This window comes from Zootermopsis nevadensis, unplaced genomic scaffold (genome assembly GCF_977971745.1).
Source record: "Zootermopsis nevadensis isolate Lab colony 2312 unplaced genomic scaffold, Znev_1.0 Znev_ptg000024l, whole genome shotgun sequence".
NCBI lineage: Eukaryota > Metazoa > Arthropoda > Insecta > Blattodea > Termopsidae > Zootermopsis > Zootermopsis nevadensis.
Window position 1 is genome coordinate 17,981,376 of NW_028259156.1, and position 27,453 is coordinate 18,008,828.

The 27,453-nt window shown below is 38.3% G+C and overlaps 3 protein-coding genes across 6 annotated transcripts in view; 1 reads left to right on the forward strand and 2 right to left on the reverse strand.

The window, feature by feature from the left end:
- LOC110829563 (Transient receptor potential cation channel gamma) overlaps positions 1-27,453 on the forward strand; it is a 188,752-nt gene that overhangs the window by 16,458 nt on the left and 144,841 nt on the right. The gene's annotated exons all lie outside the window — the stretch shown is intronic.
- LOC147872828 (neuropeptide CCHamide-2 receptor-like) lies at positions 11,595-18,382 on the reverse strand. Of its 2 annotated transcripts, none has more exons than XM_087354879.1 (2): positions 18,250-18,382; positions 11,595-13,965 (listed from the first exon to the last, which is right to left on the reverse strand). In XM_087354879.1, exon 2 carries the CDS (start codon positions 13,762-13,764, stop codon positions 12,451-12,453), a length of 1,314 nt encoding a protein of 437 aa, XP_087211005.1. In that variant the 5' UTR covers positions 13,765-13,965; positions 18,250-18,382; the 3' UTR covers positions 11,595-12,450. The 2 variants fall into 2 exon arrangements, with proteins under 2 accessions (XP_087211005.1, XP_021919093.2); XM_022063401.2 differs by lacking the exon at positions 18,250-18,382 and adding an exon at positions 14,830-16,798.
- On the reverse strand, positions 16,938-20,181 carry LOC110829564 (uncharacterized). Its single transcript, XM_022063400.2, has 2 exons — positions 19,968-20,181; positions 16,938-18,995 (listed from the first exon to the last, which is right to left on the reverse strand). The coding sequence occupies exons 1-2, from the start codon at positions 20,001-20,003 to the stop codon at positions 17,316-17,318; spliced, it is 1,716 nt and encodes a 571-aa protein (XP_021919092.2). The 5' UTR covers positions 20,004-20,181; the 3' UTR covers positions 16,938-17,315.

Sequence of the window (27,453 nt, forward strand, 5' to 3'; positions counted from 1 at the left end):
TACAATTCGCTGCGGTGTGCCTAATACAAATAGATGCTACGTGCGTGTTTATGATTAATTTAAGAATATATTAAATTGTTAAGTTCGAGAAATTGTTTTTTGCCCTTGATTTAAGAATCTTTCCTTGTTGTGTTTCAAGCGTAATTATTTAAATATACAGAACTATAATTTACCTTTGTTTTATGGGCTTGAAACTTGTTCTGTCAAAGAGGGCAGAATGTACCATGATTTTAGTGCTGAGCGAAATATTTGGGCGTTAGGGAAAGCAAGCACCGCCTCGAACCCGATACGTTCATTGTTTTGTCGGTTAAGTGATAAACTTTACAGTGTAATTGTGCAAAGTAATTCTACTGAATTCTGAAGAAAACATCGTCAAGGAAACGGGCATCTGTTCTGCCATCAGACTGTTCTGTTACGTATCCATAGCAACGGGTCTTTATCAGTTTTCATATTCCAATAAGAATTAAGTGTGTTTTGAGTGCAATGTCTTGAATTCCTCAACTCACCTAAAACTTTCTTCTGTCCTATGGACGATAGTGGTCCTTTCGATCCATGTTTCCGAACTGAGTTTCACTATTGTATGAAATTCTTTGTCCGAGTACACAAAGTCTCCAATAAATGTCGTTATTACATTTTCGCTGTTGCTAAAGCAACGTTCAGGTTTCTCCTTATTTGCCGTCTATTAGATCGTAAATGGAGAATATTGTAATTTTGGAGAACTGTCTTACATTGAAGCTTGCTGTAGACCCGCGACTGTCAGTTATAAAAGATCACTATTTTTTTTTTTTTTGAATTTTTGGTGGTATTTTTAAGCGTGTGATTATCATATTTTCACTTGGATACTCATCGAGCAATGAATGAAAAATTGTCATGGCAACGTTCTTCTGTTGAGGGCCAATTTGGAGGAATGTAATGTGACATTACTATTAAGTAGGTGCACGAATTTTCTTTCCTGTAAAATCCATGAGGCCACTTTAGTTCCGTAGAGGTTATATGGACATTTTTACGGTTGCACAGTGATTTAATGAATGTCTGTGAACAAGTCAGCTCCATTTATGGATTTCCAGTCCTCACACTCGTGCTCTGTTATTTCATATCTCTGGTATCATTAACGTATTACGTAAATGGAGAAGATAGTATCCATGGAACGCTCCACCTATGGCGCCGATCTGACATATATTTGCTGAATAATGTCCACCTCATCCTGGGCCTTACTTGTATCCCAATTACCACGACAAATAGCATTGAAGTCCACAGTGAAGCTAGGAAAACTTATGAATCAAATCAGACCTGTTTATAGCTTGTAGGTTCTTTCCGGTAATTATAACTTTTTGTGTAATTTCATTAGAGCTGTTGCTATGTACTCAATAATAATGTCGCATTACAAATGAAGGAACATGGGTTGAGGGCGTTTTAGGACAAAGCTGAAGGGAATATTTGGACCTAAGAGGGAGGTAGTAACACGAGGTTGGGTTTGAGGTTTTCACGACGGCGAGTATGAAGATCGCTGCCTTCTGGGTTGTAGCTCCGTCTACTCTGGTAGAATTTTACCAGCATTTTCAGAGGCACTTGATGCCTCCAGCTTCAGGGCGGTATCTTCTACCAGACTAAACGGCGCTACAATCCAGAGGTTAAGAAAAACGCATACCCCACGTGTCTTCGAAAATACCCGAATTTGCTCGTTTAGAAATGAACAGTGGTCGTGTGCATTTGCCTCCCGTCTCAGTGTAGTTATCGTGATCTTGTGCAACTGTCTCTAGAAAGACAATAAACGCGTCTTAAGGTCGAGTTCTCAAGTTTCTCGTATCTCGCGGCAAAACTCACTAACCATCGTGTACACATAAAGCGTCGTTCTTATTGTGAAGTGTGTTTGTAGTGAAGCAGTGCAGAGACGCCAAAGAATGTAGCTTAATTGTTTTGAGATTCTAGATATACCAGTCAGATTTATGATGACAAAGCCGTCTTTAAGGAGAATATCTCGTATACTTTACATCAGAAGGCAAATTCACATTCTCACATGTTAAAGGCACATTTTAATATTATACATCCATCTACTTAGCTTAGAAGAAAGTGAGATTTGTAGTTTTCTAATCTTTCGGGATGAAGCACCGTGTAGTGTAGTAGATATTTATAGACGTTCCAGAGGAACTTACTGTCTCCATGATCGGGGTTTTTGTAGGCATTCAGCTCCTCTGAAATTTCGTACAGTATTCACCAAATGACATGGCGCGGTTTTAGAGATGTAACCGAGGATTCGTACGTTCGTATGTCAGCTCCAATTTTGGTACTAATTTTTGATGGATTTCCAGCGCTGGCCACATTTAGAGCTCCAGAGATTTCAGACCACTGACTTTAGCTTGTGGTTTGAATCTGTGTAAATCTTTTTTATTTGTACTTAAACATATGCAAGTGGGAATTTGACTAATATTTCTTGAGAATTTATATTTCTTGACAGTGAAGGAGAACGCAACGTGTGATCAAGGACTTGCTTGCGTGTGTTTCCCGGAAATGTTTATAAGTCAATGAATGCTTAATAACTGTTACTTGATTCGGTTGGGACTTTTCTGCCTTGTAACAGTCACATTTCGTTACTTGTTTCATGTTTTTGCAAAAGGGACTTACGTCAGATCAGACTTTCTTTGTTTTTAGGTTATTTAATGACGTTGTTTTATTCGCATAAGATCCACATAGTGGAATGTTCTGGGCAGAGAATTTGTTAATCCAAGGGCGGTACTTCGATTTCAGAAAATATGCAGCGTTACATGACGAAATGCGATGGCTGACTTAATCCTGGTGTTTAAATGGCACTGTTTCAACTGCAGAGGGTTTATAGCGTGAAAGAAGATTAAATAACTGAGTGGTTCCTTGTGCGATGAACCAGTTATTGCCGTCGTAAATTCAGTAGCCTGCTATGAAATTAACTTCAGTGCCCTATCGCCAAAAACTTGTTTTTTTCAGTGTTTGGAATAATTTCTTTTGTATTTCTTTTTAGGTCACCGCGTCTGCTATAGGGCATTCATCGTTTCGTGATATAATAAGTTTTGATGTATGTCACTTGCGGTCGTATTGGCAAACATTTGTTCTTCGCTAACATTTTTCCGTTATGGCGTATTTCTTTATGAGGTTATTTGGATTCTAAAGTGTTCATGACTTTTACATACATATCTTTGTGTGGTTATATGTAGTCATTTGCTTACTTTTTAATGCATACCGTACTGGGAAAAGTATCCGCACTATGAATACATACCGCTTGGTATTTAGAACTGTTTCGATTGAAACATGCCTACTTGCTCGTCAGTCTTGTTGCAAGAATGATGCGCTGTCAGGTTCTTACGTCTATTCTGAATAATAGATCAACAGAGCAGTACAGTAGCAAAGCTAGATGTAATTAAACTGAAGTCAGAAAGGTTTGCACCGTTTTTCGATATCTGATGCTTTCATTCAACAGAAAGTGACAGCGATTGATAATGTCTATTTTTGTATATTTCGAATACAAGAAATGGCCGGTTTCGTGTACAGTCGTATATTTTCGTGATGTAACTTCAGTTCTTTATGTAAGAACGTGCGATTGAATTTAGTTTGAGCCCAGGCATCAGGAGTTCTTATTTGAGAGGGACGGCTAAGAAGGCGGTCATAGACAGACATTTTCTTAGCAATCATCAGATTTCGATACCAGAATAACAAAGTCGCGTTTGATTTTTCATATTATGCGACTGTCGAAACTCAACTACTTTTTAACTTTATTAGAATTATAGAAATGCGTTGTTTGAAAATCTGGAAGAGAGAGCGCCACGAAATGGATTTCTATTGTGTCATAAAACCACTGTATTACGTATCGAAAGTCACAGGTGTTGCTCAGTTTTCATACATTCAGACGAACTTAAAGTCTCTTAATGGAAAAGTTTTGAAAATTAATGACCTAAAACCTTCTGGTATGTTATGGACACTTTTTGTATTTCTTGTTCTAGCGTCAGGCTTAGTTTCCGTGATGATGTGGAATTTTTTATACGACTATACAAACTATTCATTTAACGTCATTATAACGGACACTTTCTCGATATTATTACTTTACGGATCAAGTTTTTCATGTCTTATCATCGTTGGAATAGTGCACAGGAAAGATATTATTCAGATCCTGAAGAAATTTTCGTTGTTGGACACAGTATTGTTAAGAAACCATAGGCAACGTCGTTACAAGAAGGAAAATAATTTTATTATCGTGGAATTATCTGTGTGTGTTGTGGTGCTGTTTTTATCATACGGTTACCACGTCTCATCATGGGCTACGGGAATTGCTATAATACCTTTCGCGTCAAAAGATTTAGCACATTTTGCAGGAACCATTATTCTGACGCAATATGTGGATGTGGTTTTGCTGCTTCGGAGTCGTTTTAAGAAATTAAATGAAGAACTTTTACTGCAGTGTGCTGATAGTGAAAATAACTTATGCAGACTTGAAGTACGAGATACTTACCAGCGATGCAATAGAATTGCGTTTCTTGAAGATTTTTCAGCTTTATCCCCATGGAAACAGGATTGTAAAGTGGAGTGTTATAAGTCGTCATCGAAATGTAAATTGCTACCGCCTGGGAGTCACAGGCGTGACAGAGAAGTCATCAGACAGTTCAGAGTGTTGCACAGTGAATTGATGGATATCTGCGACCTCGTGAATTCCTGTTATGGTTTCTCAATTCTCCTATTATTTGCCTATTATTTCACATCCTTGTTATCTTCTGTCTTTTACGTAATGCAGAAGGTAGTGTCCTTGGATATTACTAGCGAAACTGACCCAGATGTGATCCGCGGGTTGGTGTCCTCCTCATTTTGGGCGCTAGTATACTTTCTGAAGGTTGTAGTCACCACAGTAGTTTGCACCGAAGCTAGTGCTGCCGCCAGAAATACCGGCAGAATAGTGCACAGTATACTTTTACAGGACGTTTCACAGAACGTGATAACAGAGCTGAAACTCTTTTCTTTGCAGTTGCTAGGCAACAGTTCTGAGCTCTTCACAGCATTCAAGTTCTTTGAAATAAATTTAACGTTTCTTTATAATTTCGTAGGAAGTACTGCCATGTACTTAATAATTCTCATCCAGCTAAAATAATACATCCAGTAGCCTGTGCTCAAAGAATTTTCTTCTTAGTTTATCACTTGAGTACATTTTGTACCTTTTATGTATTCCGTATTGTAGGACGCATGTATCTATATTTTATTCCGCGAGTTTAAATACAGAACATAAAAACTCTTCTTATTCTTATTTCTTATCCTCATCCTCTAAGATTTGGTTCCTTGAAGCCCGCTTCGTGATTCAGAATATTTATTGGTATCTATATCTGCCTGCCACGGTGGTCTAGCGGTTAGAACGCTGGCTTTGTAATCCTGGGGGTCTCGGGTTCGATTCCCGGCGGTGCCCGAATTTATAACTTGTGTTGGGCAAGGCCGTGGTCTAGGCAACACGGAGTTTTCCTCCGGGGGCTTCTTCCCCGGTTTCTCCGTGGCATCCCAACAATTACTCCATTCACACACAGAAGAAGGCAATGGCAAACCACTTCTGGATCATCTGCCAAGAACGTATATGAACAGGTCCCAGTCCGAGAAAAGGATGGAAGGATCCTGTTCATATGGACCTGTCGTCAGACAGAACACTACAAATAAAAAATAAATCTATATCTATTACCATATATATTTTCCCTCTCATTCTGTGTTTATGTCTTATTGCATTTTCATAGTGAAAAATGTGCCTCTAGTTTGCAGTTTCACGTATCTTCATTGTGTGACCTGTCTTTCAAAGGATATGCTTAAGAAATTTTCTTTTTGCAGAGTCAGTGAGTCTTGAAGCTGTCATAATAAGACAAAGATATACTTCAAAGGAAAAATGCGGATTGTAATAAGATTCTTTCATCTAAACGTATCATCTTCCCTGTTATTTATGATATATTATTATCTGTGTTTTATTTCACGACAATTCTGTCATTCGTGTATGCACTTCGTGGCATGTTAGATACGATTTTGAATGTTGAAATTACTTAGATTTATATATTATGTTTTATTAAACAAAAGCGTTAAGCGATTAATTCTAAGGCTTCTTCACAGCCCTGTTCATGCTACATACGCTAAGATGTATAGCATTGAGTGACCACGAATCTCGTACATAAGTTACACTGGATAATTACACTTCAAGAATGGGGAGATCTAATTAATTACTAATTAGAAAATATATTTTCTTTAAAAATATTACAAAGCAGCATTTAAATATAAAAACGCTATTTATCTTTTCTTAATTAAAAAAATATAATGCGATCGGTCTAGCACTGTGCAGTCAATCAGACATATTTTTCTTAAACCTTCTTAAAATTCTCAGCACCTAACAAATGTATCGAATGGAAGCTGTATATCTAATTAAATTTTGATTATTTTACAAACAACAATTTCGTAAGATATGCCGGCGCCATTGTAAAAATATATAAAATTTTATTTGCCCTTCGTGCGAAGTAGAAATCGAAAATAAATTATTATAGAATGGACACCTAAAATTTCAAATTGTAGCAAAATTCATTTAGTAGCTTCGGAGATGAAACATGAGGACCGAACAGGTGATGGACTGTCATACGGAGGCATTACCTCCCCATTATGCTTTCACTAAGTTTCAATTCACGAGTTCACGCGGACTTTTTCAAGAATGTCGGTAGATCGGGGTGTGCAATACATGCCTTCCATGTACATAAGATGTTGGTAACATTGCTGTAGGATACATTTCAAGACTGCGCTGTGACGTAAATCCGTATTAATAACTGCTGTTCGCTCAGAGTCTAGAAGCTTATCTGTGCTCTCTTTTTTTTCCCTTGAACTGCGGAGCTGTTAATTAGCGAAAGGCTTACAGATTGTATCTGTTGTGGTCTAGATATACTTAATTTGCGTAGCTGTATTTTGGGGTAATGAATTGAAGATTAATGGCACTGCTAAAAGGTTTTATTTTCATATTTATATTCTGCGTCTTATAATTATAGCCTATTACATCGTTTTCACTAAATAAAAAGGAAAAAGGTATACCAGCATCAACATTTTAAATATAGATTATGGTATTCTGTGTTATTGCGCTGTATGTAAGTTTGGCTGCATGCCACATCAGACATGGAGGAAGTATTTTCCTCCGATATATTCAACAACCCAGAAGGCCAGCGTTTGCATTCACATTGCCTTGAAGACATCAAATGCCACCTAGCGTTTCAAATAAAGAAGGAAATATATTGAAAGCAATGGCGTACAATCTGAAATATTACTTACTTTGTACTTACTCACTTACTTCACGGAGCCGAGTCCTTCCCGAAAAGCTAACAGTCGATCAGTCACTCAAGAAATTCCCAACTTTTTTTAAGGAACATGAAGGTTCATTGCCGTGCTCACAAGAGCCCGCCACTTGTCCCTACCCTGAGCCAGATGAATCCAGATCATATCACCCCGTCTATTTCTCTAAGGTCGATATTAATATTATCCTCCCACTTACGTCTAGGTCTTCCTAGTGAACTCTTTCCTTCTGGTTTCCTCACCAAAACTCTGTATGTATTCTTCTTTCCCACGCGGGCTACTTCTCCTGCCCGTCTTATCTTTCTTGACTTGTTGAGTCTAACAGTCGGAAGAACAATAATTTTATAGTAACTGAGGGTGAATCACGTCACAATTGGAATGACGATTCACCGAGTGTCTGCGTCCTTTCTTGCTGAACTTAAGCGGTGTTTGATTTTTAATGATTTGATTCTGATTTGTGCAGTTTCAATATTTTAAGTTATTTGGATCAAGGATTATTACTATAAACCGCAAATTTGATTGAATAACAAATACATACGCAGTTTTTATAGGAAAATCTCGTGAGTGCCAATAATATAAAAGGTTACTTCATTAACTTCTAACTGTTTGCATAGGTTACATTGATGAATTACATGACATTCGCTTTCACAAATTCTTCCATTATGTGATAAATCTATACGGTGGAGTAATTTTTGATTCATACATATTTCATTGAAATGACGGCTGGGACAACTTCTACATGACAAATTCACTCGTAATGATACTTGTGCCGTGTCACATCTAGCAGTGACAAAGCAGTTTTCTCCCTTCCCACTAAGACAGTGTGTCTGGCAACAGCACAGAGCCAAGTAATTCATTACATATACTGAAATTAACATTTTTGCATTTTCGAGTTTCCTTAAACTACTTTGCTCACTCTCTGACATGATTAATGAGTATGTATTCATTCACCCATCGTCATTAATGATAATTACATCGATGCAACTACCATTAATAATATCACAAATACCTTTTTTATGTTCTGTTCTGTATTTATTTTAATGCTCGTAATTTAATTAACCCGTTGAAGCCCAGTGGTAACTATGCCCCACCTCTTTTTATGTATTTCGTATAATTCTCACTCTAAACAGCCATTATTTCCTTAAACGGCATTAACCAGCTGATGTTTGTAATGGTGGAGAGTGGTGTTTTCTTTGCGGTGCGGTCTGAATTCCTAAATACTATTTAGACGAGCTTCGGCTACAGAGGGCTTAAAATACGTAGTCGCAAAGCAGTGCTCATACTGTTGTAGTATTACACGTGCTACGCTCGATGGCAATACGGAAAAATTCAGAATTTATGGTAACACTAAAGTGCAGTGTCGAGCTTTAATGGTTGGAAACTTCCGGCCACATGTTTGCTTATAGGAACCACAAGACGTGACATGATTACAAGCTAAGCGTCCGCCGAATACTTTATTCATAATTTTGAATTTAATTTTTATATTTACTTTTAGTATAACCTATGTATTGTATGTGATGCTTATGGTTAAAAAACAATATTTTGAACATTTTGTTGTTGTAGAGAAGCTAATAGTAGCCTCATATAACTAAGAAATTTCTATCTTTTATGAAACCTAAATGTTTATTAAGTTATTCGCAGGGGCCCACCATCGGTGTCTATCATATTTTGAGAAATTTACTTATTTGAACGAGCTTAGTGTAAAATTTATTTTGGTGCAGAACTCATTAAATTCCATCCACAGGGAAAGCGTACCCCACAAACTTGAATTATTTCTCGAGAGCAGATGCTACACCGGAATACGCTATCTACTTCCGTTTATGCGTGAGAGTTGCTATGAAACGCCTTAAAGTAGCCTGACACATTAATACGCGGTGCAGTAATGAGCTCTGGCAGCCATTTATGTGGACCCACACTGAGCTTAGGTTCGCAGTCACTAATGAGAGTCGACCAGGAAATGGCATCGTTCCAACTTTGCTGCACTTAAATAATATTAGATGGACTATTTACTTCCGTATAGAGATTTCTCACTTGCCTCCAACATGAGACGGAAATTTCAAATTGTTTTGTGACCCCTGACATGACAATGTAAACGGTGCATTTCCTTTGTCTTCAAGCAACAAGATGTGGCTGAAATATTTTTCTTATCTTTGATTCCAGTTTGAATACTGGAGCAGAAAATTATATTCAGTTTTTGCTGGAATACTTTTTGCGGTGTGATGGGCTGGGCCTGGTGGAATTATTTCATTTTGTTTGGAGCAGAGAGTTGTTTGTGTTTGCCACTGTTGTTTCATTACGCCTGGATCATGACAGCTTGCAACGCAGCGGGACGAGAAAGTAATCGCAATTGCGAACTGTTACTAATATTAAACGCTTCAAGTACTTCCCTTCTGAAGCAGAAATTTTTAAAAGTGAGGGTCCGAATTGTGTGCGATATACGGACCACGTCTGCACAGATTGCAACAGTGGCGTGTGCTGGAATACTTGTCTAAAGCGAACTCGCATTTTAAACAGAGTGGAAGTGCATAGAAATAAACTTGGGACCTGCCGTGGATTCTCCATTAACCGATAGTCTCTTATCTTTATACCAGGATTTATAGTTTATTTTTAATGGGTTAACCCAGTTATAGTGATTGTAATAATCACACTTCGTCAGACTCTTTTATTTTGTTTGTCTACCTGGACTGACGTTCTACTGTACCTGGGATTGCTGGCTGCCAACGTGTTTATTTCCATCGGTCAAAGGAGCCCGGAGAAGATAAATGTCTGTCTTACACCAGTTGCAGTTATTTAATACGGTTAGCATTTCCCCCGCCCTTAAGCACCAGGTTTTGAAGACGTGTGGCGAAATTGATATTGATTTATGAATTTTTAACCGCGGGCACCAGGCAGTTATAGCGGCGGGATGTATGTTCCGGTCGCTTTGTCTGCAGGACAAGTGTCACCAGTACCGTCTGACCAGCAGACCGGGTTGATTCCAGGAACGACCTGGTTACTGTATCGAAGAGAAAAGTCCCTGCATCTGCAGTCCTTATAATCCATTATTCAGCGAGCCACTTTACTGACTATTAATTATAGCCGTCAGTCTATGTTTTCAGGACGGATAGTTATAGCCCTTCACCATAGAAACGAATGGGGTGGGTACAGATCTTCGCAGTACAGCATCCATTTGTGCTCTCTAACAATGTGATTGTGAGCCAAGGCCTGATAAAATGGCGCAAGCACACTGAAAAAAAAAACACGAATCTCTCGTATTGGACTAAATCGCCATGCGCCATTTAAAATTCTGCGTTTTATCTCACTTCTACACTGCCGAATCTGCGAGGCCATTGATGGATCCTGCCGAAGCAATTACACCTCTAGAAGTCCTCATTTCGAAAATCCGCTCGCAGCTTGTAGTGTGACGGCACGCGCAGTTAGTGCTGGTTTAAACACGGCACATAAAGATGCGCTTATGAACGGTGTTGCCGTGTCAATTCAAGACTTCTGAGTCCACTTTTGAATATTCTGTATTTAGGAGGTCCTGGGTTAACGTATCTTCCATCGAAGCGTATATCCTCACCTACGTAGTCCTACACCAGCTTAGGAATACTGCGATCACATTTAAGTGTGCCAAGATGCGTTTAAGCAGAAATCTTTCTGCCATGTGTCAGAGTGGGGTGGGGGTAGGAATTCGGGCTCAGTGAAAGGCTGTTAATACGGATTCTGCTGCATTGAACTACCTAACCCCCAGTAATATGAAATACAATAACCAATGAATGTATAAGTTCAGAGACTATACACTACTTAGCACATTTCCATTCTTATTGGCAGAGACACGCTTTACGTTTCTTCCTTCGATGCTGGGAGTAGTACTGCATTAGTGCAGGCCCGTGCACTGGGCACTAGTAAGCCAGACTTCTCTCCCTTTAGAGTTAGAAACGCAACCGAAATAACGAGGTGCAATTTTTATGGGTCTCCTTATCAATCCAAGTCAGGCTACACGGCTCAGCGCACCCCGTGACGTCATAATCCCTTGGAACATTGAATCATCACAACTTACCACCTCTGAATAGAACCCACAACTTTCTGTCCGTTTCTGCACAATTCCTTTGGAACTGTTAAACTCGGATGTATTGGCTTGCGTTGGAATAATTATGTAATTTACAAAATTTTCGTATCCGTGCTTGGAATCGTGATTCAGTAACATCCGGTCTTATTGCCAGAATAGTGTGTATTAACGTGCAGTTGCAGTGTTTACACTAATTACGTATTTAAGGGATCGATGCGAAATGAATTGAGTCCTGTCCTTCAGTATATTCGTTTATATTTTTTGTTGGTCTGTCTTTATCAGTTTTTCGTGTATTGATATAATTCGGTGTTCATATTTAAATACATTTCTGTGGTGTATGATATAACTTTTGTTATCACAGTAATAACCATACTGTGATAACTATCACAGTGTAATATATAGCCTATTAATAGTACAATGTTTATGACTGTGTATGTTTTACATAAATAGTTATAATCGTTGTTACGGTAACGCTATTAACTGATTTTTTCCCTTATGATTTGCATTGCTAACCATAAAACCACTGTCTCCTACGTCTGGCTAACAATTGTCTAAACGTACAGTGTTTTATATCAAATCTAAAACTTCTTGATGATGGTGAAGAGTCAATTGAATAAAAATTTTCTTGGATTGGTCCGGAGATAGGGATTAGCTCTATCTAGTGGGCCCAACTGTGTAGGAACCTGAAGACGGGGATAGAGTCCCATCTCCGAAACGTCGTTTTTACGTTTTATATTTACTAGACGATGGATAATATCCAAGAAAATTTTTATTCAATTGACTACAGTGTTTTAGCTTATATCTCTTGACGGTTATAGTTATTACACGTGGAAGTTTAATAATTTTTGTAGAGATAATAATGGGAAAAAAAACTACAAAACATTCTGAATAATTTATAGTTGGGAAGAAGACAGTGATCATTATTGTCTGTCGAGTTCACACGGCGTTAGGTCCTCGAAGGACGAGCCTCTACAAGTTCGCCGCATTGAGAGCCTCATATCTCGTTACGCGTCTGTTTGTTTGGAGCCTCAGAGGGGATCTAACTTTATTACATTCCACTACGTTAGGCGTCTATAGGGTTGACATTTTAATTACTAACCTCTAGGTGTGTAATCAGTGTAACAGCATCTGAATATGTATCTCTTGAACAGTTTCCTGAATGTGCGACTTGTTATATAAAGTGACAATGGATTGAGGAAAGCGTTTGAGAAAAACAGGTGATAGATGACACTGGGAATATATCTCGGCAGACTCTCTCCGTGCGAAATCATAACGAGCACCCAGACAAGGAATGGGCTGTGCGTAAACCAGAACGTAGCTGAGAGACCGATTATGACGGCTGAGCTCCTGTGCCGCGCGCGTACGAGGGCCGTCGTCTGACTGCTGATCCCGGGCATGTCCCTTGCACTCCGATGCAACTTTGCTGCAATTCGAGCGTTCAGAACCGTGACGCAGAGTGGCAGGACGAACGCCGCCACGAGGAATGTCACGATTACGATGCAGATGCGCGACCTCTCCCTCCGGTCATCAGAAGCTGTAGCCATTAGGAATCCTAGCCCCAGGGTGATCCCTAGGGCGGCTCCCCACACTCCCATGATGCAGAGAGCTGTGTTAAAACGGCTGGGACTTTGTGTCTGCGGAGTGAAATCGCGGAGAGATTTTGAAATGACGAAACACCGCTGGGCGCTTATAGCCAGAGTTGAGAAGGCACTTACGAAGATGAGCACAGTTTGGCTTGCCATTAAAGCAAACAACTTCATGACAAATATATTTCTCTTGTTATGATAATTGTATAAGGCATATTTAATAGGTAATACGACGGTAAGTCCAAGCATGTCACTTACAGCAATGTTGATCAGCATCGCGTTGTTTGTTGTTCTTACTTCCCTGTGCCGAAAAAATATGAAAAGCAGTGTGCCGTCCAATAAGAGACCTAGACAGAGTATGGACACTGTTATGACTGGTTCTATGAAACGTATGAAAAGGTATGTTGATTTTAGTCTTGAAATTGTCTGAAGTAACTGTGAATAAACTTCTTCAAGAATCACTGTGCAGTCTGGCGAAAGGCACTCGCATGTCAGATGAGAACTGCATGATATATTTTGTGTCCTCTGAAATATGTGATGTACTGAACGGTTTTGGACTGCCAGAAATTCTTTATAAAAGTTAGAAGAATCAATAATTTCTTTCAATTGCTCATTGAATGTTTCAAGATCAATATTATAACCATATTCACTGCCAACCAAATAGACCAATAATGCTGTGTAATTTTTATCAGTGAAACTTGGAGCTTTGATAATTTGATCACTTCTGAATTCTCTCCAACACATTTTCATCCACTCTGTAATCCAGTACCAAGACTTCAGAGTACTGTCTGGGCTAAATTGTTCCTGAGTGGCTAACTGCATGTGATTTGGATCTTCCTTTGAGGAGTCGCTGATGGAAGAATCGTTTTGTTTTATTCTTGAACATTTGCTCAGTGTTTTCACGAAAGTTTCTTCTTGTGAATCCAGCTTCAGTGTTTTTCTGTGGAGCGTAGGATGGTCTTGCAGTAACCCGGAACCGTCGTTCTGTTGCGTAAGAGCAAACCACGTTACCACCAGACACAACTGTGGAAAGTAGAGATCGGCTTTACAGTAATTATTTATTTTATGTAATAATTTATTTTCCTTCAGAATTTGTGAAAGGAATAAATAATTATAAATCCACGCTGATAGAAAATAAGTATGACTATTGAAACTAGTGATTGCGTAAGAACATGGTATCTGCTTTAACCCTAAATTCTGAATAGCAGTATTAACGACAACATGAAATGTTAATAATTAAAGGTGACGGATATTTTGTTATTAATTGTGTAAACTTGATGATGGAAAGTGAATTTAAGTGTCTCAAGACAGGGACCAGTAGTGGGCTCCTGTGAACACTGTAATGAAACTTCAGATTCCATAATATGCGGATAATTTCTTGACTGATTGATCAATACGGTAGTTATTTACAATAATTCTTCCGCATCAGCTTTGTGTGACAAAGTCGCTTCATTAAGGCTACGTTTTTCAATCTGACCACTCGCCCCCTATCTAATGCCGAGGTTAAGAGTCAGTAGGAGCTATGTCACCTCTCCCCCTCCCCCAAGCGCCTATATGGCGTGTAGCGCCACAGCTTAACTCTATTTTACTTTACATTTTACGTGTTTCAGTTTTTATGTCACAAACTTTAAGTATTCTTAGTTGTCCGTTAAATGCAGTGTTTACAATTTATAATTTTAAAAACTGTATCTTAAGAGGGCCTCAAATAGATCTTATAAACACGGAAACCTGTTGCGTTGACGAAGCAGATTTCTTGCACAAAGTTGATGGAGACGAATTATTGTAAATAATTTGCCGCGTACAACACAACGGAATGCTTTAACGTGAAAGGGCGATTGTAGGCTTGTCAAGAAGGATTTTGTGCAATGGAATTAATGCAGAACTTACCAAAAGATTGCACTGGATGCTGGGATAGTCAGCCATTCTGTTATCCACGTCTCCGTTTAGAGGAAAATTCTGGCACTAAGAGACGCAGTTCACAAACTGCACTACAGAACGCCTGGGTGTATAAATTGTTCACACGCTTAAGATTTGATTATATTCTTGCATTGTTTCGTCGGCTAGGATACGATGTGAAGTAAAAGGAAGGCAGGCTGCAGCCTCTACTTTTCACTATCGATATTCTGGAAGTGGTTAACCATGTATCCTTCTGTGAGTTTGAAAGAAATTCCATAAATGTGTATTCAAGTAGGGAATCCACATTTGTACTTGGTAATACAAAGTACTTAGACGAAACGCTAATGGAAAATTTAGACTAAATTTGATTCTGTTGGTCAAATATTACAGTTGTATGACCAGTCTTGACGTGTGTCGGTTCAGTATGAGAAATAGGGTTGGACGGCTGTGGATTTTAATTTATCTGTCTCGAAATAGGGACAGATGACCGACGTTTCTGAACACTGCAGTGAACCTTTTGGTTCAGTAAAAGGTGGGGAATTTCGTGATTAGTTGAGCGGAAGGATTTTTCTCCATCGAATTAGTCGGTTTAGTATATAAAACCTTGTGACTGCCCTGAGGCCTTAAATAAGCCACAGTTCCATAAGACGTTGAGTCTTATTGTTCTTGTTGTGCCTTATGTTTTGTTCTGTCTCATTGTTCTGTTGTTTCTTATTGTTTTTGTTGTCTTATGTTTTGTTGTGTCTTATTGTTTTTGTTGTGTCTTATGTCTTTTTGTCTTACTGTTTTGTTGTGTCTCATTGTTCTGTTGTTTCTTATTGTTTTTGTTGTCTTATGTTTTTTTTTGTGTTATTGTTTTGTTCTGTCTCATTGTTCTGTTGTTTCTTATTGTTTTTGTTGTCTTATGTTTTGTTGTGTCTTATTGTAGGACCACTGCCACCGGGTAAAAACCCATTTGCAGTCAAATAAATAATAAAAATAATAATAATAAGAAAGTCAGCCGACAAAGCGTAGAGAAATAAACCAAGGGGCAACGGAAAGAAACCAAACACTGTACCGTGTGATGGAAAAACTAATGCGTGAAAAGTCTCAGTAAGGATAGCAGAATCCCAGACTTTCAGAATTCGAAGCTGAATTGCTGACTACTTAGTGCGATTTTCTACGCCTCTCCTTATTGATCAGCTGGAGCCATTCCAGAAGGAAGGGACAAGACGGACAGGAAGGAAGGAGGGAGGTGCGCTGTGGAGAAACGTACATGAGATAGCTGGGCGAGTTGATAAAGAAACAGGAAAACGCGGTTTCCTTCATTGAGCGTTTGGAGGTTGCAGTGTTCGCTGGTTAGAGGTTAAACTTCTTTCATGTTCACTCCGATGTGGACCAAACGCGATCTTTGTAAATATAACACATTTAATAATGAAGTTGACTGTCTCATGGGTTGTTGTGCCGTGTAGTCTGGTAGAGTTTACCGACGTTTCAGAGATGCTTGCTGCTTCCTTCATCAGCGGAACTGAATTCGTATTAGACATTGTTGAAATGTTCTCTGTTTCAGATTTAAAATGCCCCGAAGTGATGTTACCGACGTTGTTGATTTAACGATTCACACCTGTTTTCCTGAGTATGAATCTCAGCGCAGAGATATGCATTCTCTATTGAATTATATCGTGGATTTCCTCAGTTAGTCCAGAGGAATGCTTAGGAATAACTTTAAAAAGTATTGTTGCCTCCTTTCTAATTTATCTTCCACTATAATTTTACCACTGGGTAGTTGACAAGGCGTTGTTAAATAAACAATTATGATAAGAACACTTGAGGCTTCGAAAGATAATTATTCTTTAATCCAAGATTTTTCTTATGTAACAGTCCATAATTTTTATTAAGATACGATTCTCCTTCATTGTGTATCGCTCGCCTCTTACCAGACAGATCCGTTTCAAAGTACGTCTGAGGCTCCGAAGTTCAATTTGTCACTGATAGGATGTGTCTTTGTGTCGTTCTTCATTTAAACCCTGGTTTTAAATCTAATGCCTTCACGTTTATGGTTTTCTTTTAGAATAAAAGTTGTTTTTTATGTTTTGAATATATACCAATGAGCTATTGAATGTAGTTGTGAAATAAATTTATTTCTAGACACACACAAAAATGTATGGATACATAATATGTTTTTACACCAACATATATGCACTCCGATTATCATGGTGGAGCATTTTGTACTCCTGATTTGTATTAGCTAGGCTCCGGGTTCGTTTTTGCTCGGCGTCAGGACTATTCTAATAGGTATTCCGTGCTTTTCCTTAATTCCTCGACGCAACTGTCGGGATGATACCCTAAATTAGGCCACTGTCACTTCCTTCCACATCTTATCAAATACATCCTGTAATCAGCCTACCATACATCGCTATGTACGGGTTAACTTGAAGAAGCATCGATAAATAAACACTTCGTGCACGCATACACACTTACATATATTGGAATAATAATCAAGCTGGATGCTGTGTCTCGGTCAACATTACATCCTGCTGTTTGTACCGACATCTGAACACGTGTGTACGCAAGAGTTTTCTGAACCTGTAGCTTGTTCTGTACAGTGCTACCGTGTTAACACACGTGTAAGAAAAATACACGTAACAAAACACTATCTCAACATATGAATAATTAATATTGACCAGTCTCAGAATAAAACCACAAAGTCCTTCCAGCAGCAACCAGATAAATAGCGGAACGTGTGTTATCCAGAACGCCCTGCTCAGTTCGACAATTGCGCTAGAGTTGATTATATTCTCTTGTTCTGTGGGCACAAGACCCTTCTCAGTATAAAGTTTGAACCTGTTCATTACCAGAGGGAGTATAAGAGTGTACAATATTATGTATACTATAGGTGCGCAAAGATTGCCAATTTTCGGATGATTATTGAACACGTAGGTGAATGCAGCGACACCAAAAGCCAGCACCCATACACCGAGAACACACAGAACACTTTGCCAAAACACGAACCGAGGCCACCGAGATTCCGCAGTATTAAAAGCTTTGGTCACTTGGAAATTATGCTGGGCTCTTAGAATCAGAAGTGATATTCCGTTGACTGAAATCAGCGCAGTCTGGACGATTAGAAAGAAACCATTAGTTGAAAATTCTTCATGTGGAATAACAGACGAATAGTAGAAGTGTATATATTGCAGTGGTATATATACAACAAGGATCAGAATCCCGTTCACTGCTATGTTCATCACCATTGCGTCACATTCTGTGGTTGTATTCGTGTACTTAGTGCATATGATAAGTATTAAACCGTTCAGTATCAGACCTGTTACAATAAAAATAACCCTGATCATAGGGTCTATGTAATATCCAAATATTAGGTACGTTCTCAGAAGAACATTGTATTGTGACAGAATTGAAAATTGTTCCTCGTACCTTACAATGTCCTGTCGGGAGAAACACGTGCAGAATCTTCTTTGGGCACAAAATACTGTGTTTTTAGTTTCCTGGTCCATATTTTGGATTACTTCCCTGGATGTTGCATAATACGATTGATGGTCTTTCAGAATCTGTATAAATTCTTCGTAATGATGCTGGACAGTCCTCAGATCATGTAAATGAGAATATTTTGATATATTATTAATAAAATCGCGTAAGAAATAGCCGTTTTCTCTCACAGTTGTGCTTATTAAATATGGCGCAATTGCTTTCCTCTTGGTTTTGAATTCGCCAAGGCATTTTTCCACGTCTCTGTCTTTCGAAGTAAAACCAACATGTGTATTTGTGACGTTCCATATAATGAACGCTGATGTGTCATTCAGCATGAGTTGCGTCCACGATATGTTGATATTTTCGTTTTCACTTGTTTCAAGCCCAGCGTCTCTTCTGAAAACTCTGGCAGTTTCTGCACTTTTGTTACGTAACCTAATCACACGTCCTTCAGCGGTGAGAGAATTTTGTAGCAATTTGTACTCGTAAGTTGGTGTGTTATTGTAATTATTATAAGGATCATCGTAATTTTGAGACCCAGAAAGTGATTTATTAGGAAGCAGACGTCGAGAAGTGCCATGTTTCTGACGTTCTGTGAAGTTAGTTTCTGAAATGTTGTAGTCACGGCTGCTGATGGCAGGTACGAATAGAGTTGGTGTCACTTCATTGACACCAACTACAATGAAGCTCGTCTGTGAAAGAATAATTAAAATATTTAGTAATAATTTTTAATTGCATTCTTTGTGAAATTGCCATCCTGATTGGTATTAATGTTGATGCATTGCAACGAATATGTTTTGGAAACAATCAGTCTACAGATATTATTTGAAACAAAGCAAAAATTATACGTATTTGTAATTTGTTTGATATTGACTACGTAGTGAATATATAAATAAAATTTGTAGTTCTTAATAAGGTCTGTATTTTATGGAACACGTAAAGTAGACCTCCAAATTACAAAGCTTTCACTGTGAAAACGTATTCGTTCTTCTGTTACGTCATGTGTTGTTGTTGACATTATTATTATTTAAAAGAAGACCTAAAGTGGTAAGCTTTATCTCAAGCCTCTTAATGGTCTTTGCGGAAGTTCTGACGAAATATCGTATTTAGAGGTGAACATCTGTATCTCATTCACGAATTTCTGTTTTAAATTAAAATTGAGTTAATACTAAGATCAAGAGGGCTGTGGCTGATAATATTTTTGGTATTTTCTTCGCTTTTTCCGTTAAGAAGACAATTTTATTGTCTACGGTGTGTTTTATACTTTTGTTTGTAACTTAAAAGCTTTGTTTTAATGTATATTATTATACCACAAGCGTCAGTAAGTTTTCTTAACAAAAGAAAATTAATAAATCGGAGATTTTTTGTGAATATGGCTGTCTTTTGAGTTGCTTAGCCGTGTATCTGGTGGAAGTTTACCGACGTTTCAGAGGTGCTTATTGCCTCCATCATGTCCTGAAACATCAGTAAACATCTATCGAACTTCACGGTGCAGTATCCCAGGAGACTCTTATGTTCATATTCTGCACCGTGAGAACTTGGAATCTCACAAAAATGCCTGTGCCAAAATGTCGACTGTTAGTCCTTGATGCCTTAAAAAAGTAACGCGTTATAACAACTAAATGACATTAACAGACACTGTATTAATTATGCAGTTAACATACCAGGAAGCAAAAGGCAGCGGCGAGAGTCATCGTCATTACGTCGTAAGCGATGTTGATTTTTCGCAGGAGATTTTCAGCCGTCCATCGTCAGACGAAAATGACACTGTCTCTGGTAGAGTAGAATCTAACACATTTACTGGTGTACTCTGAAATGTAGATCAGATCACATATGCACGCTGACGTCATGTTTTGGTGGTGGGATCTCGAGTTATCACGGCCAGTGACCTTCCTCTGGGCCATACGCGTTCCAAGAACAAGACGCAGTGAAACGTCGGAGTCGGTAATGGAAACATATGACTGGTGGGGGAAAAAACTATTACGACATTGAATCGCTGTAATTGAATAAAAATATGTAACATTCGAACAGCAGTTATATTTGTTTATTTTGACAATATTTAGAAACAGTAAAAACAAACTCTGAGATACGGGGAAATTAAATAATATTCCCGTCTGGAGCAACATATATTTCCCAATTAGATCTTTGTATGTGTTGATTGTCGCGATGTCCATGTATTGTGCCTATATGTCAGTTATTGCTGTTTCACATATGTTGTATCGCATGAAGACAAATTATTTCTCCTTACAACTCGTTTACTGTAAAGGTCCCGACAGTGGTGAGGATCTCCAAGACTACAACGGCGTCACAGCCGATAAAAACGCAGTCCACTCTTTTACGCCAAACAATACAAATCTGTTCACGAGGACAAGCTGTGACGTTGTGTTGAAACTTTATGTGAAACGAGTGTCGTGCAAGATCGATATGAATTTAAATTAAATTCCGAGAGAATTGTGGACTGTCAACACCAAATTTAATCGAAATCTGTTTGGTAGATCCGGAAATGAATCATGCTGTCTTGCTGTGTACCTCCATAATCACTGCATGTTCACTTGTTGAGCTTCTAGGAAAGAACATACAGAAATCACTAGCAGATTTATTGCACTTAAGACATGTGTGGATTTCAGCGCACGTTTAGTGTTATCTTGCCTTATTGACGGCTTTCTGTTTATGGTTCAGAGACTGATAAAATTTCCGTAAGCGACTCACGATCTTCGACCTTCGTATAAGATGCTGGGTGTAGTCATACATAAATTTTATTAAGAGCGGAAGTGACTGTCTTGAACGCGACAGAGTTCTTTATGTAGAAATAACACGTAGTACGTTTTAATTAATTCACGAAATTAGTTCTGTTTGACAACGGAAGAAGAGTTAATAAGAGGCAAGAACTGAAATTATAACGTGAAATGAAGAAACACAGATAATATAGTGCAAGCACAGTAAATACAACGGATAGCAAGAAAACAGTGTCCAAGCGTGTAATACAAGGCACAGAACATTCGGACATTAGAAGAAGCTGAACATTATTATTATTATTAAGAATTATTAGGAATGAAAATATTTTATTAAGAGTGAAACATTTGAGCGTTGCAACTAGGTGCATTCTGACCACTCGACTCACAATTTACACAATGTTATTTACGATGATTATAGCAGTTCCAAAATTAGGACACCCCCATTATTCAAACTTCCAGCTAAGAGCATTTCATGTTAATTTACTAAATTATATATGAAATTTGAGGTTGTCGGAGTAGTAACGCCGTGTGAATTTTCAGGTAGATATCAGCATTTCCGAGGAACATACTGTCTCCAACTTCAGGGCTGAAGATGGTGACAGTATGCTTTTTTCAGAAACGTTGGTATCTACCTACAAGTTCACACGCACAACGTCACAACCCAGAACGTCCTGTAATTTGTTTTGACAACGACAAAGGACGTTGCACAGATTGGAGTGTGATCGGAAGGGGTTACGAGTCGGTCATTATTTACTGAAGTGTAGACATGAATGCCGTGAAGACCATTACTTTCAGACAACACCCTCGAACTGGTGTGTGAAGTGCTGGAACAGCTGAGTTGCTTGTAACACTTGCAAGTTTGAAGCATAAAGTCTCTTTATTTCTTCATAATATTTCAGATATCATTTTATTGTCATATTGATATATTTTATTCTAGATACATTTTTGTTAGTCCACATTCTCTGTCTTCAATATTAATGCAGAAATAATATATCAACTTGAGACGATATATGTTGTACACGTAATTTGGTCAAATATTCAAGTTGCTAACAATAACTATCAGTAGTCTGTACCATTAATATCGTTTCGTAAACAATAATCCTTTAACATAAACTGTGATGAGTTAATAAATTGAATCAGACCAATTAACATATCTGCAGTTTCGTGTTGACGTGCAAAGGTCCTACGATTTGATCTCTAATTTGTTCTTTATCTTTTTTGTATAAACACCTGAACAAATATTTATTTTAAAAAAATCTGAACCATTCACTTCTGATGTAAAGTGCAATTGGATTAACAATGATTTTGCAGGCATAAAGAAATTATGATACGACGTAAATGAACAAAATTGTCGACGTTCTTAAGTGCATTTCAAACGAAAATAATTACTAAAATAAATCCTGGGATATAACTGACGATGTATGGTACAGCCATTGACATTATAACCCTTGAACTTCTGTACTTTGTAAGAAGCAAAGCTGCTTGACTTCCTTCCCCAAGGATGTCTTGAACACTCTTGTTTCAACAGACGGGAAGTTAGTACATTGAATCCAGTCATGCAAATAGGAACTCCCAGAATCAGGATCAAGAAATCGATAAATGTAATACACATTTTGCTTTTAAGGTCACCGTTCAACAATGAAATAAACAAGGTTGTCATAACACCCAGAGCAGCTCTCCACGCTCCGATAATATAAAGAATATTCCGAGTGTGTGTGGATATTCTACCTCTTGATGAGTTCTGGAGAGTTCTAGAAAGTGCTGAATATCGCTCTGCGTTGAGACACATAACGGAAAGTTCCGCTGCATGAATCGGGAATCGAAATATTCAGAATACCATCTCAGTTTTTTTACTTGGTGATATAAATGACGTAAAGACTCCTATAATACTCATTATATTTGTAGATTTTATGTTAAAAATCGTAATATTTTGTGGTGTGGGTACCTCTTTCTCTAGTGCTGATATAATTATTAGAGTAAGGTTCAAAACCAGCCCGAAAATGAATATTACAATATGAAGAAACAGAGAAAGAGTTTGTATTGCGCCATTAAATTCTCTATTTACGAGTACCACGTGACTGTTATTCTTATCATGTGTTGTGTCTTAGAAATAGTCTTCATTCTGATGAAGAGTTGTGTTTGTAACAAACATATTATTTTCATTAGCAACTAAGTTTGCAACAAGAATGTGTAAATGTTTAAAGTCTAGCTTTTCGATGCCATATTCAAGCACGACCTTTTCTATAGGCAATGTCATATTTCTTCCGGCAGTGACCAAATGCTGTGTGATTCTGCCCTCTGTTTCTGGAAACCATGTCATGTCCGTCGTACAAGGAAGTCTGACTGTCACATTCACTTTGTAGACGTGAGCTGCTGTCTTACAACCTTCGCAGACACGTAACCCTTATGTCGTTGTTCCTGCGGTGTGTTTTAAAGTGTTGACGTCTTTCAAAGGTAATCTCTTCATCTTTGTTCAGTTTCACAACAGGATGTGGAAGCTTGCCGGAGAAAAACAGTTACAGACATACCTCGTTTTATTGCGCTTCGCAGGTATTGCGTTTTTTTTTACAAATTGAAGTTTTGTGGCATCCCTGCGTCGAGGCGCCATTTTTCCAACAGCGTGTGCTCACTTCGTGTCTCTGTGTCACATTTAGGTATTTCTCGCAATGTTCTCGCATTGTTTTCTTAAACATAATGCTATTACACACTTAATAGACTACAGTATAGTGAAAACATAACTTTTATATGCACTGGAAAACCAAAAAAAATCGTGTGACTCGCTTTATTGCGGTGGTCTGGAACCGAACCCGCAATATCTCCGTGGTGTGATGCAAAGAAAATAATAGTTCACTTTAACCTGAAGTTTAAACATCGTGGGTCTGCAGATTAACCGATAATTTGGAGTAATGTAATATTTCTCGTGAAATAGCTAATACTGATATCAAAACAAATTTCTACGCTGTGCTTCAAAATAATGACTGAATGAACAGAGACTTACAGCCAGTGCTGTTACTCACACGACTGGCCACAATAATGCTGAATGCATAGAAATCCATCTTGTAGACAGAAACGAAGTCTGTTAATGCGAAACAGCGGGTGTTTATGTTTGTGGACACGCTACTCGGGACTCCTTGCTGTGAACAACTGCTGTGACGTTTCAACAGATGAATTTCTTATATTAAACACACATCAGTATGCAATATTCGTATGCTGCTGAGTAGGAGTTTTCATCTTGTTACCTTGTCCCCAGGGTTTATACCACGTAAAAGGAACAGACCTTGTTTTTCAGACACACAAGTTTCCATTTTTCTCCATGCAAATTGTTCTGAATGCAGACATCCACTGTACCTTGGGTTTTTGAAAGACGTATTTGACGCTATGACCGATGAGCTCTGATTAAGGCGAAAATGGGAAGATGAAATTAAAATGGATCTTGAGTCATGTTTCAGGTCGTGGGCTTGATTCATTTTGCTCAGAATATTGTTTAGTGGCGGTCTCTTGTGATCACGGTAATGCACCTTTGAATGTTATGAACGACTGGAAATGTCTTTGACTATTGAGCAACTGCAACCCTTTTCCACGCGGTTAGTGCACGTGTGTGTATTAGTACGCGTTCTTTTCTTAGAGTGCACGAAGTGAACACGTATAACGAATATCCTGTCCGCCTCTACCTTTTACATAAACTACTCAACATGTTTTTGTATTGGGTTTCATACTGTTAATGAGCGAATTTTATTTTATTTTATTTTCCTCCAAATTAAAGCAGAAATTTATCGGTATTCTAAAAAAAGCACTCGACCTACGAGAAATTGACGTATAAAATGAATGCGATGCATATTTAACGAAGTTCAAAGTTATATAAGTTCTGATTGCATATGTATTTTTTGAGTTGTCATGATACTAGTTATATGTAATAGTCTTGCACGAAGTCTTGGATTATGTAAATTTGTAAAGTTCAGGTTTGCATGATTTTACTCGTGATTGCATCTTTCCTCTGTTCTTAATTCACAATCTATGGTTTGGATGTGTCAAACTGTACAATCCGTGAGGTGTTTTAACTGCCCCAGTATCACGTAGTGTTCGACGAATCATAGTTCTCGAAGAACAGAGTCACAAAAGATTAGGCAAATAATTGAAATTTTGTCGGCCACGTCTCTTCTTCAGTATGTCCGGCGGATGTCAATTCCATCTCCATGGTAACAAGCTTCCGACTACTCTTGCGTCTACAGCAGTTGGAAAAACAGTGAATTCTTGAATCCTTAGGGATTTGGGCGGGAGGTCAGTGCATCGCGAAGGATGTACCTACACGTAACAGCACAACGGAGACCAATGGAGACAAGCATTTATGCCGCCAGTGGGATTCGAATCCGTGATCTCGGTAGCCCAAAAGAACTTTAAGCCCTTTGGGTCATATGACCGCTGAGAACGACTGCATTGAAGTGTGTAAACCGAACTGTTTATATTTGGTGTATCCAAAAATGCAAATATAAAATTTATTCTACACCCTTTCTATGTATGTTTTGCGTTACTTCTTGTGAATTTCATCCCAGCATCTCTGCTTCTGGTTCTGTTGTACATATTTCACCGCCTTATTAACTCCTCATTATGGAAGATCGGTTGGTATTAGAAAAACAAGTAGAACAATCCGCTGTCTTAATATCATTAACTTTCGTTTGTCCTTCTTAGATTCAAACTAGAATTGGCTTCTTCTTGAAGAACGGCGTGTGGCATCTTCCTTTTCCCCGTTTCCTTCCGTTTCTTCATCTCACTTTCCTTCATCTGATTTGCTCATGGTTTGTCTTCGTTTCCGTATTTTCCTTGTGCTTCGCTTTCTTGTCTATTTCTTTTCTCCCCACTGTTTTCATTTCTTCATTTTATCGTCAGTCCCCTCGTCTTTTTCTCCTCTTGTGTTTTTCCTTGTTTTCTTATTTTTCACTTTCTCTTCCGTCTGCTTCTTGTACGTTTACTATTTTCTTCTTATTTGCAAATCGCCGTGCATTTCGCTCAGACGAAGTTATGTTGAGGCCCGATCGGGCACTCAAGCGGGCCCAAATTTATCTTGGGTTTCAAACGCCCATCGACCCAGCCACGCAGATGATTCTGGTAATTTAACGACCGTCAGTACTCTGACACTGTGTTAGAATTCAACATCGTAGTGGGTAGGCTCATTGAGGGTGATTGATTGATTGATTGTAACCTTATCATACGCTCTGCTGAGATGTAACCACGCCATCTTGTGGTTAGACGCTAGTATCAATTTTGGTCTTGATTAAATGATTAATGATGTATAAATTGCATTAATATTACCTACAGACTAAAACTCTAACACTTCCTCTTCTGGTTGAATTACTATCTTGTACAATTTTAAAGTTCGCCTGCATAAAGGATCGTGACCTGCGATATTTGAACAGGTCCTTAAGGAAACTTTAGCAATCAAAATAATCCGCGGTGTACCGTACTCCTGTAGGGCCCAACTAAAATATAATTGCATGGAGCAGACTTCTCTATGAGAAACTGATAGCCCGTCAGCTAGTCAAAGAGTTTCTCGCCTTTTACAAAATCGGATGATTTATTACTGTGCTTACAGGAGCCAACCATCATTCCCTCTCTCAAGCCACAATAATCAATTCCAGACGGAGTCTGTTTTCTTAAGATCTATTTTTATATTTTCCTTCCATCTACGTCTAGGTCTACCAATTAATCTCTTCCCCTTATATGACATTTGCTACTACATGCCCCATCAAACTAATCCGCCTTGATTTAAATATTTTTTGGCCTAATAGTATTTTGTGAAGAGTACAAATTATGGACCTCCTCATTGTGAAATTGTCTCCATTCTCCTGTCACTTTGTCCTTCTTTAGGTCAAAATATTTTTCTTAACATTCCACACTCTACTTGTTATAACCATTTTAATATTATGTTTCCATCTTGGAAATGATTTGTTTCTTTGAGGTGTATTAAATGAAGTTACATGTATCATGCACAAATGCTACACGTCACATTCACAGAAATGCTTACATACTTCTGCTCTCTTTTCAGGTATGTTTCAAATATTGTACGTGCACACCAGGGAATCTGCTTATTTCCCTAGCCACTGCGAACAGTAGGTGAGCCTTATCTGCTTCATTATTTCAGTTGTACGGCTGAGAACTTCGTAGAACAAAATTTTGTTAAACGTAGTACGTGAATTTCGAACTGATGACGTTTAATGAAGTAGTGGCTTAGGCCACTAGATCTTCATCGCCCGTATAAGTCTTAGATAAATTCTATGTGAGATATTAGAATTTAACTTTCTAATTATAGTTCTGATGGCGGGCTTTTGCGAACACGGTGTCTATTATTCAGTTTACATAAAAGCGGTGAAGTTAACTACTAGCGACGTAACTATAAAGCTTCGCTAGTTTGCTCAGATAA

Coding starts and splice junctions, on each gene's coding strand:
- LOC147872828 (XM_022063401.2), bottom strand. CDS start 14,865: ATGGCTGACTATCCCAGCATCCAGTGCAATCTTTTG. Junction 13,966..14,829: donor GCATCCAGTGCAATCTTTTG/GTAAGTTCTGCA, acceptor TACTTTCCACAG/TTGTGTCTGGTGGTAACGTG.
- LOC110829564 (XM_022063400.2), bottom strand. CDS start 20,003: ATGACGATGACTCTCGCCGCTGCCTTTTGCTTCCTG. Junction 18,996..19,967: donor CCGCTGCCTTTTGCTTCCTG/GTATGTTAACTG, acceptor ATTCTTTCACAG/ACGAGCTTCATTGTAGTTGG.